This window comes from Chaetura pelagica, unplaced genomic scaffold (assembly GCF_000747805.2).
Source record: "Chaetura pelagica isolate M959 unplaced genomic scaffold, ChaPel_1.0 scaffold177, whole genome shotgun sequence".
NCBI classification, from domain to species: domain Eukaryota; kingdom Metazoa; phylum Chordata; class Aves; order Apodiformes; family Apodidae; genus Chaetura; species Chaetura pelagica.
This window is the reverse complement of record NW_009953803.1, coordinates 821,916-833,102: the sequence shown is the minus strand read 5'-3', so window position 1 is coordinate 833,102 and position 11,187 is coordinate 821,916. Positions and strand designations below refer to the sequence as shown.

At 46.4% G+C, this 11,187-nt stretch overlaps 2 protein-coding genes across 2 annotated transcripts in view; one reads left to right on the top strand and one right to left on the bottom strand.

Moving 5' to 3' along the window:
* Window positions 1-1,203, top strand: part of LOC104391879 (glucosamine-6-phosphate isomerase 1) — a 3,835-nt gene extending 2,632 nt beyond the window's left edge. The window contains exons 4-5 of the mRNA XM_010001226.1: window positions 533-707; window positions 1,001-1,203. Coding sequence (XP_009999528.1) covers window positions 533-707; window positions 1,001-1,098 — 273 coding nt within the window. The 3' untranslated portion in view covers window positions 1,099-1,203. The remainder of the gene's footprint in view (window positions 1-532; window positions 708-1,000) is intronic.
* A 3,980-nt stretch (window positions 1,204-5,183) lies between these two features.
* On the bottom strand, window positions 5,184-10,423 carry RNF14 (ring finger protein 14). Its single transcript, XM_010001225.1, has 7 exons — window positions 10,259-10,423; window positions 9,419-9,570; window positions 8,585-9,106; window positions 7,928-8,156; window positions 7,081-7,253; window positions 6,429-6,559; window positions 5,184-5,241 (listed from the first exon to the last, which is right to left on the bottom strand). Exons 1-7 carry the CDS (start codon window positions 10,410-10,412, stop codon window positions 5,184-5,186), a joined length of 1,419 nt encoding a protein of 472 aa, XP_009999527.1. The 5' UTR covers window positions 10,413-10,423.
* Between the last annotated feature and the right edge of the window lie 764 nt (window positions 10,424-11,187).

Here is an 11,187-nt window from a genome sequence, read left to right as displayed (position 1 = left end):
GCTTGGGATTGCCCAGCCCGTGGGCAGCATTGCACCCTGCTGGCCGGGGCCTGCTCCTGCTTCCCCTCCCACATGCAGCTGAAAGCCTGAGAGGCTCTTGCTGTCTCCTGTTTTTGCTCTGCTAACACTTTTGTGTAGCCCTGCAGTGCACTTGTGACTCCCAGGTAGCTAGAAAAGTTTGGGAGGGTGTCTTTGGTTAAGAAACTCATCTGGAGAAATAAATGCAAGAACCCCTGGTTGACTTGCTGTTACACCAGCAGAGGGTGAGAGCCTCGTCTATCTTGATTTAAACTGGTCTCAGTATAAAGGTGCTTAACAGGGGAGCTCAAAGTATCCAAATCATTACAGCGACTGACCAGGCTATGGTTTAGTTGACAAAGAAAAGCAGCCAGAGCAGAGTGTGATGCAGCCAGAGGCTCAGGACAGGGCCTGTTGTCCTGAGGGAGCAGGGCAGCTGTGCCAGGCCAGCGGGGTGTGGATGTGCCCATGTCTGCCAGGCCCTGACTGCCACTCTCTGTGTCTCTGAGTCCAGGTGATGATCCTCATCACAGGAGCCCACAAAGCCTTTGCTTTGTACAAAGCCATTGAGGAGGGTGTCAACCACATGTGGACAGTGTCTGCCTTCCAGCAACACCCCAACACCGTGTTCGTTTGCGATGAGGACGCCACGCTGGAGCTCAAAGTGAAGACAGTGAAATACTTTAAAGGTGAGTGTTTGACCAGACCAGGCAGCTGTTGTACTTAGTTTTTTAGCATTTTTTTAGCAAGCCATGCTTTTCATTAAATGTTTCTGTTTACTCAGCTCCTCAGGGAGTACATGCCTTAAATACAACAGCTGAGATGTCCAGGGATAACTAAAGTGCAAAGGGAATGCTTAACTGCACGGGCACAGGAGCAAAGGACCAAGACCTCTAGTAATGCCCAGGTTCATTAGCATCCAATGAACGAGAGTTTTGTTTTATTATGTCTAGTGAAGTCATCTTTTTACTACCTACATCAGGTTTAATGCTGGTTCACAACAAGCTTGTGGAACCCTTGTACAGCATGAAGGAGACAGGAGCAGGAGGAAGCCAGTCGAAGAAACCCTACAGCGACTAGTCCTGCTGCTCAGAGGAGCTGAACCAGCTTTTCTGTTGGAAACCAGCTGTGAAACAAGGGAATTGATGCAGAAATTCATCTCACAATTGTTCTTAAATTAGCAAAATGATGATGTGCTTACTTCACTCCATTAAAAAGACAGATGCCAAACACCTGCCTGCATTAACCAAATGAGGATGGGATCCAGTCTACTGTGTTCTCCAAATTTCTGGCACTTATTTTCTGAAGGTAAAGCCAATGGAGAATGGGTTGTTTAACCTATGAAGCAGCTGTAAGCATGTGGACTGAAGGCCCCAAAACTTAAATGTGATGATACCCAAAATTCCAGTGTTGCAGGAACCAAATGGATGCTCACTTCGGGCTATATTCCTTGCAGTTAGGACAAGTACCTTGTGTGTCACTCCCCCTCCACAGAACACTCTTTACATTATAGTCATTTAAAATGAACTGAGCTTGTTCAGCCTGGGGAAGGGAAAGCTTCAGTGTGACCCACCAGCAGCATCCTTCACAGCTGGGATGTTCTCAGGAAGATGAAGCCAGGCTCTCCTGGGAAGTGCAGGGGGGGAGATGAGAACAGACAATGGGGCATGAGTTGAGACAAGATGCTCAGAATGGATTGAAGGAAAAAACCTGCCTGTGAGGACAGTCGAGCAGTGGGGCAGGTTCCCCAGAGAGGTTGTGCAGTCTCTGTACTTAAGAGGTTTTCAAGCCCTGGCTGAGCCCCCCTTTCAGCCATATGTTGTTGGCCTTGAGACCATCTCAGCCAAAGGGAGGCCAGACAGCACTGAGCAGCAGTAATAATGCAGTGCCATTAATGCAGTTCATCTTCAGTTTACGCATCCATATGGTTTTATTTGTTGCCACACAAGAACCTTACATGTTCCATTTTGGTGTAATTTTCTATGCCCTGGTGCTTTAGGAGGCATCACAGATTTTGCAGAAATGCCCCCCTGTGCTGCTCAGCACTCTGGTAACTGTGTCAGCACAGAGCCTGAGGCAGTGAGGTCCCTGTCACCCCTGCAATGCCTTACGTTGCTACAAGGAAATGCCAAAGAAGCCTCAAAGGCAACACTGTTCCCTCTGGCCTCAGCCTGTGCTGTATCACAGAAGCCCCACACAGGTGGACAACAACCTGCTCTGGCCAGTCTGGAACTTGATGCCTGGGTTTCCCATCAAATGCTGTCATAAGAGGGCCAAGGCAAACTGGGGAGCATTTCTTTTCTTTGTGCAGAAATGCTGTAAGCTTTTGATCTATAATGTAACTCTCTACAGTAAATGTCTTCATTTCCTAAATAGCCACACTGACTGTGTCTACTGCTCAGTCTCCCTGTGCTTGTGAAACATGGAGCAGCTGGTGTGGCTGAGCAGGAATTGCAGTGCCAGCTTTGGAGAGGGTACCACCACCCTCAAAGCATGGGCAAGACCTGTTCTGCACAAGGTTTCTGTCACCTAGAACTAAAGCTGTACTGAAAGAGTTTGGTAGGAACAGCTACTGCTGCTCCCTGCTTCCCAGAGCTGCCTGCCCTGCCCAGGCTTTGCTGGCAGGTTTCCACTGAGCACCTGCTATGGCCCCATCCTGCCAAGCAGCAGCCATTTCATGTCAAAAAGTGGAGATCTTTAAAAAGAGAAAAGAGGAGGTCACAGCTCTCCACCTAGTACCACAAGATGCCTGCAAATAATCTAATGCTCCTTCTGTGCAAGCACAGAAATGGAGAAAGTGAACTTGGCCAGAGGGAAAATAAAACAAGGAAGAAACTCTGTGCCCTGTTACCAGAGGTGCCTGCCTTGCTCTCTGTCCATGAAGACAAGATTCTGGTTTTTGCTGTCCCACTTTTGTCACTCCAGCTGAGTGTCCTATGAGTGCAGTCACCTGTTTGTCCCCTCCTCAGAGGGTCTGTCCTCCTCTACCTCCCTGCAGAGCATGGGAGTTCCAGCCCAAGGGTCCCCAAGTGCCCAAAATTCAGAAATGGTGGTGACTACATCCGTGTTCCTCCCCTACACACAAAGCTCCTGAAAGCAGAGGCAGTCCATGGCAATACCTTCAAATACTTCACCATAGCATCTGTGCTGTGGTAGCTCTGGCAGACATTCCCAGCCAGGGCTTCTCATCCCAATGTATCCTTTGGTGTCCAGGCCCTGCCCTCAGCCCACCTCTCCTGGCAGAAGGAAACCTGCCCAGCTCCCTCTAGGCTGGAGATCCAACACCATCCCCTCCATCCAGGCAAGAGAACAGGGTTTAAGCACAAGCAGCTGCCTGCATTCACAGCTTGGAGGGAAGAAAGCCCCCTCAGAAAGCAGAAAGCTTCTGGAATCACCTATACAGTTCAAAACTGTGGCCAGGGTGGGAACTTCCATGAGGACTGCAGCTAAAAGCTGGCTCCATCCAAGGCAGCATTCCCAGAGCAGTGGCACGACTGCCACCATCTCGCAGGGCTGTGCATCTTCCAGGGCAAACCACAGCTCTGAGCACACACCAGCCTCCACACTCCTCTCAGCCTGGGCTGGGCTGTGCCATTCCACAGGCACCATTCCCACTGGGAGCAGGGCAGGGCTCTGCCCCACTGACCTGTGCTGCCCAACACCTGCCACAGGGAAGACAACCTGGGAGAAAACGACATTTACTGACCTCAAGTGAACTTAATGTGTGTGAAAGGTGCAGGAAATATAATTTAAACCATACACAACATTACCCTACACACCATCCCACAGCCTAAACCAAAACAAGAACTGCACTGCCCATCTCATCTTTTCAACCACTGCCAATTCTAACAGTTCAGACTGTCCTCCTCTGCCACAGGACCCAGAGCAGCACTCCCTTTGGCCAGATACCCAAGTAGAAATCTATTTACTATCAGTCAAAACTGAGTTTAGGTGTTCACCTTGACGTTCCAAAGAGTCTTCCAGCTCCTGAGCTTGCCATCCAGGCCCTGCGATTCATTCTGAACACAGCACATGCAGTTTCAATTTAATAATACATTTTTAGATCATTCTGCAAATGGAATAACTTCTAAAAAAAACCACAGTGGTTCCCTCCACCAGTTACTTTCATGCTCACAAAATTACTTACTGAAATTTTTGGGGAAGCAATTTGGTTTTTGAAACAATTTGAAGTGCAAGAATGGTGGGAAATAAGGGATCTTGTCCAGAAGAAAAACTATCAACTAATAACACTTCATATATGAAGAGCTAGTAAAAAATAAATTACTTCATCATCTGAGAATAAAAGGTAATTATTTTCAGTATCTTGAAGAATTCAACTAAGTATCCATTCTTGAAGTGTTTCAATATCTGGTACTTTCCCCCCCCCATCACTGGCCACCTGCTGCTCATGGCCTCAGCCCTCATCACTGACAAAATGAGAGAAAATGTGAGTGAACACAACAGCAACACTGAGGGGAGACAAACTGATTCCATCCTCTGGAAATGGTTGTTGGACACTTTCTGCCAGAGCATTCAGTAAAGAGCCAAGGCACTACAGCCAGTAGGATAATTGGTTTTGCCACCATTAGAAAGTATCAGTGCCAGAGTAAGGAGCTGTTTCTTAGAGAAAAGGGTCAGGAAATGCTACAGAAGCAACAAACTCAGTTGCTGCTACAGAATAAATTTTCTGTATTGTACAGAAACCTCTCCTTGTGCAAGCAGTACCACTGAACAGCTCCAGAAGAGCCCTCCAGCTGCTCCAGAACTGCCCGAAAACCGTGATGGATGTGAGCCAAGATCCTCAAAAGAACAGTCTCACTAAAGGGAACACACAAATATTTTTATGATTTAGTTCTTCAGATTTGTTTGCTTTTGAAAAAGGGACACCTCTTTGTTTTCCCAGTATCTTTTCAACTTCTGACTTCCTCTCTCTGTCTTCAACAACAATTACCATTATTAGGGTCTTCCATGGTGATCCTGACCACAGGATGGATCAAACGGTCTCCTTTGGTTTTGGCAACAGCCTCTGAAGTGTGAGTATCCTGCAGTGCAAGATAGTTACCACTCCTCTACTATGTCATGGAAGTGAAAAGCAAACCAACTTGACACAAAAATGGAAAGCATCTGTCTCTGGTTTGTTCAGCTTTTGGTGCTACAGAAACCTACTAGTCTTCATCTTCATCCTCCCAGAACTCACCATCCATATGCCTGGCTTGAAACAACCTGCAGGACAGCCAATAATATACATCAGGATGTTAAAAAAGTGAAATAAGTTGGAAAAAAAATAAAATAAAAAAGAGAATTAAAAAAGTGAACCTAAATGTGACCAAAAATACAAAAGCAGCAACTTTCACTGTATTTCTGTCAGCATCACAAACCACTCCCACTGCAATCAAAGTCAATTAAAATCAGCTGCTCTGCTCTGCACTTGTGCAGCTCCTGATTCCAGAAGAAAATTCCATTCCACCTCAGAAATATGAAGGCTCAAGAAATCCCTGAAAATATAAATAGTCCAAAAGGTGCTGAAAGGAGCCCAGCACCCTGCATTCCTGGCTGTACACAACAGCAGCCAAGCCTGCCTGCTCCAAACAGCTTAAGGCAACACAGCTGGGCTAACAATATGTAAGCAGAGGTGCAGGGGACAAAAGGGAAGAAAATGTGGGGGGGTTTAAATAAAACAGAGGAGCTTAGTCCAAACAGGTAGAGGTTAAGCTAAACTAAAAGAAAAAAGAACATCAGAAGAAAAACAGGAAGGAAAACAGCAAAGTGAAAATATTACTGTTGGGGCAAGAGGGAATGGTGAAAAAGGGCCAAGAACAGAAAAAAATGAATCCTGGCAGCCACATCTACTACAGCAGAACAGATGGTGGAGGATGGAGTAAACTCCTGGTATTTTGACTTTTGTATCCAGGCACCATATGCCACAGCAATGAGCAGATAACCCACTGGAACACACAAAAGCTTAGGGGCTGCCAGTCTGACCCCTTTCTGAGCTGCCTGCTCTTCCCTCCCCCCAGACAGCAGCAGGGTGCTGGCGTGAGCCAGGTCTACAGCTCTTTAGAAGCAGCTTACTCAGCCAAAAGCTTGGGTTTGTCCTCTCACACACCTGAACCTATGCAGGGGAACATCTCAGCACAGGCTGTCTCAGTCTGAGGCAGCAAGTCAAGCATCGGGGACAGGCCCAGAAAACTTCTCCAGAATTTTAAAGCAAAAGCTCTTAAAAACCAAAACAGCTTCCCAACTCACTCCTGATTTTTTTCATTGTTAAGTGTTGGGTCCTTGTAAGTGTAAATATTTGAGAGAAGAAACACTGTCTTAAATTGCACAGCCACAAAATTCAAGGTAGGGACTGTAAGGAAAAGCAGAAACATTAAGGGGAACAGCAGAGCAGAATGTGTGTGAACACCCACCTGTTAAAGCAGGGGGAAGAGGGGTCGTTGAAGTGCCTGTAGGGGTTCACCCGGGACAGGGAGCCCATGCAGAGCCAGCAGAAATACTGCATGCAGCCCGTGCAGGTCATCTTGTTACAGCCATCCAGCTTCTGCCAGGGGGAGGGAAAACAGCACTGAGAGCATCTGCCCCCTCACAACAGTCCTCGAAAACACAGCGACCAACCAACACCTTTTACATTGGTATTTTTTCACTGTTCCAAAGAATTAGGACCTAGAATCACAGAGTTGTGAATTGACTATAATGCTGGAAATTAGTATTTTTCTGAAGCTAGTTTTATTTCCTGGCTGTAGTGTGAACCAGGAATGGCCTGGAACACATGGAAAACAACGGGATTCATACAAATCCACAGTCAACCTGGATCTTCTTAGCATTGAACAATACCACTTGCTGTGCTCTCTCAAGTCCCTGAGCTCCAGCAACATCACCTCCTTTTCTATGTAACACAGACAGAAATTAGAAGTTCTTTTACCAGTTCCTAGAAATTTACTTTCCATTGTGAACCTGAAGGCTAAAAATAAATCCCTGTTCCAGCCCAAACACAGAAGTGACTGAAGGGATGTTAGTTTCTGTTGAGAGTTGCTCTGTTCAGCCCTTCCCCTCCGTGCTTACCTCTATGTGAGTCCCACAGCAAGGGCAGGACTTGGAGTTCTTTTCCAGCCATTCTTTACTCTCCATCTCCTCAAGGGCCTTCTGAATCACTCGTTTGCCATAGCGTTGTTCCAAGAACCTTTTAGTTGCCTCATCTCCTTCCAAATAATCCTTTTGCAAATCCATTAATTTCTCTGGGGAATAGAACAAAAGAGGGGAAAAAACCCCAATACAACTCTCACAATACATTACATATATTATATATATATTATATAGGGAAGTCCAGCTAATATCAGCATGAAGTATTCTCAAAGGAAACTAACACCATAAATGAAAAAGCAAGTAAAACCTTAGAATACGTAAGAAAACAATGATAATATTAAAACCCCTCCACCTCAAAATTCAACAGTTTCACACTGTTTCACTGTAAGAGATGGAATTACAAGTTTACAGTGCAAAATAATCTGGAAAATGGAAATATTTTTTCTGAACATACATTTAATGAAACTTTGTCACAAGACTTGGAGGCCAAACAGACAGAGAAGCATCCACCTGATTCCAGTATCTGCTCTAACAACAGAAAGCAGAGGATTCACAGGAAAGGATAAAAAAAGGCACATACAAAATTATTCTTTCTCTGCTCTGGTCTCTCAGCATTTGGCAATCAGCAGCTTAGGGACTCTCCAAGCACGGAGTGTCATCAAGGGAATACTTTTTAATTGCCAGCAACAGACCTACTCCAGATGAATCTGTCTGACCTGTCAGAAAGCTCACGTCGTGAGGAGCTTCCTTGCTTCACTCCTGACTGCCAGGGTTTCACACAAGACTTTACTGCTCCTGGATCCACCTCTGACCCACAACGACTCACCTGCAGTGACTTTGCAGGGAGAGACCCCATGGTAAGTCATCTTACAGAGGGTGCAGAAAGCGTAGTGGCAGCAGGAGCACATGCCCATGGTGCAGCCTGGCTCCTGCATGACTGGGGTCTGGCAGCCCGGGCGAGGACAATACACCACGTCAGCCATCAGGTCCAGGCTGGACTGCAGGAGCAGGCGGTCGTACCGTGCAAACAGCTCCTCTCCAACCAGCTCCTTCACCTGAACACACAGCAAGGACAGCACACACACATGTGAGATCCTGAGCCTGCCAGCTTCAGTGAAAAACAGCATGTCGATGAAAAGGTACCCACAGCTGGGGTGACTCCACTTTATAGTCTCCAATGGGTCAAGAAAATACTCCTGGAAAATGATCTTTTTTACAACAATTCATGAAAAGAAGAGCATGCAGTGCCAAATGCAGCAGGACAGAAGTTTCAGCCCCTGATCAATGCCTGCACTGTTGCAGTGGGCAAAACATTGCCCAGCAGTCTGGTTTTAACTCTGATGCCTCTGTGGGGCTCAGAGCATGAAAAAACCCATGTCCCAGGTATATTCACAATGCTCCCCAGGGAAAGCCACACCTTGTCTTCTCTAACTATGGGTAAGCTAGCAGAACTCTGCTGTCCCTGCTCACACACTGCTATTACCTGGCCAGGAGTAGCCACAGAGGAACACTTGGGTTCTGGGCAGTTGAGACAGCGGACCTGACCATCCCTGATCTGGATTTCAAAGTAGTCCTTCAGGCAGGCTCTGCAGTACACGTGGCTGCACTCGGTGAAGTACATGCATTCACTGCCCAGCTTCTCACAGAAGCAGATATTGCACAAGTACATCTTACTGTTAAAGCATTTCCTCCTCTGAGCCTGGTCAAAGTCCAAGATTTCCCTGATCAGACTCGACAAGGACTCCACATCCTGCACAGCTCGTGCATCCATTTCTTCTTCAGCTGCAGCAGAGCCTGCTGCACCTCCACAATCCTCAGTGTGCAGAGGGACCAAAGGTGTCCTGCTCTGCCCACTCCCTTGGTGGCACATTTTTAGCTCGTACGGGGAGGAAATGTTCAGATAACTCAGTGTTTCTTCCTTCAGAAACTGCATCCAGGCAAATAAGACCACACAGCCCCGGTTCTCTTCCCACACGTTGTCTAAGTGCTTGCAAAGAGCACTGAGCTGGGAAAGCAAAAAGAATTCCAGATTTCAGTAAATTCTCACAACTCACAGGTCCTCTCCCTTGGTCCTCCTTAGAGCACATGTGGATTTCAGATTCTGGAGTTTTTATACATGGATGCAAGATTTCATTCCTGAGAACCACGACCAAATAAGAACAGGTGGGAAACAAGAGCCCACTGAAAGAGAAATGTAATAATTTATGTCTCAATTCTACTTTCAGCTACTACATAACCACCCCCCAGAGCTACCATCAGTGATGAACTTTCTCGTGCCCAAAAAAGCTCTGTTAAAATGTTAAAACTGTTTGCAAACCTGGGCTTGGGAGAGCCATTTTCCACTGAGAGTGAAGATGGGTGGGGAGGTGGATGGGTAGTCTGGTGGGAGCTCGAAGTTCAGCACAAGGGGAGGCAGAAAGCAGACACTGTATTCAAACCTGCTGCTCTGGAGACTTTCTGTGGAATTGCCTGCAGCAGAGAGAGTTGGGACAGCATGAGAAATAACAAAGATAACTAATGAAGTGTAATGGTTTATGACAGCAGCCAATGGATCTCCTCTTGTTTGACAGACTCCTTGGTTCACATTTTTTCATTCGACCCTAAATTACAGAACTTCTCAGTGTAGTAAAGTTTTGTGGGGTTGCATTGTAAATGGTTTGTCGTGAGCCGATGCCAGGGGGGCTCTCAGCTGTCAGGATGTTTTCATTACTTCCCCCCCCACAATTTGGAGAGGTTGTTGAATAAAACCAAGAGCTCACACCTGGTGTTTGCCTCTCACAGAGAAATGGGACCCTATTTTAGAGTTTCCCACAGGTTCCCACAATGGTTAGATCAGTAAACACCAGCACTGTGAAACACCAGATCCTGCACAAGCCAAGAACCCAGAAAGATTTTCCTCAAGGAAAAAAAGAAATAGTAAATGAACTTAGTAAATCCAAAGAAATAATACAACTTATCTCTAATTTTAAAGCTCACTACAGAGGTTATATGTACGAGGATGAAATCAACCACTCAGATGTAAACCCCACAGGCACAGCAGAGCCAGGCATGGCCTTCTCTGCTCCATGTCCCTAGAGCAGCAACCATCTAAGCAGCTACCAGAAAACCAACTTGGTAAAAACCTGATTTCAGGATAACACAGAACATCCCAACTCACCACTCACAAAAACTTTGAAGTTTTGGGGCAACTCCAGACAAATTCTTGTTTCTCCTCCTTGGGCTGACTCTGCTCTCTTGAACTCATCTTCATCATAAATGCTAGCCAGGGCCAGCAGCTCGTCCTCCTGAGCTTCTTTGTCTTCTGAAGACATTTAAATTTTCTGCGGAGTTAACACCACCCTACAAGATCAACTGAGTTAACACATCCTATCCAAACTACTAATTGGGGGCACCTGTTTCAAGCTACTGTAACAAGATTTAAAACCCCAAGTAACTGATACAAAGCTATGTAAAATGTAATCGAACTTTTTCACAGGTTGAGAAAATATTAGTAGCTTTATAAAATAAAACACCTTAACAGAGCATTGGAAAGTCAAAAAGCAAAGAGTTAGTGGCCAAACACAGCTCTAAAGGGGAAACACAGTGATATACACTGATGGCAAGTGACAAGAGGAATTTTGTTAATGTTTGAAAAGGAAAAATAGACTGAAAAACAAGAAAACAGAATCAGTATCACCTCCCCAGTGTTTTAAAACAAACAAACAAACAGCCCCATTTCTGATTACAGCTACTGAAGATACCAACAAGAAGCATCAAATCCTCCACAGACACCCTGCGGATGCACTCCTACACCACCTCGGTGCTGGATTTGGGGACATAAAGCCACATTTGAGGGATTACCTTTTTACTCACAACTGCCCAGCGGTGAAGCTGCAGGTCCTGGGGACTGGCCAGGGACAGCCAGGCTAGCAGGGGCAGGGCAGAGCCCCTGATCATCCCTCTGGGAGGGCCGACAAAGGTCATCAACTTTCTCTCACGGAAGGCATGAGAAAGGCCGGGTTTCTCATCTCAGCGCACAGGGACGCCGGGTTCTCCAGCGCTGCCTGCAGCCAAAGACACAAAGCAGCGCCCAGAGGGATGGCAGCC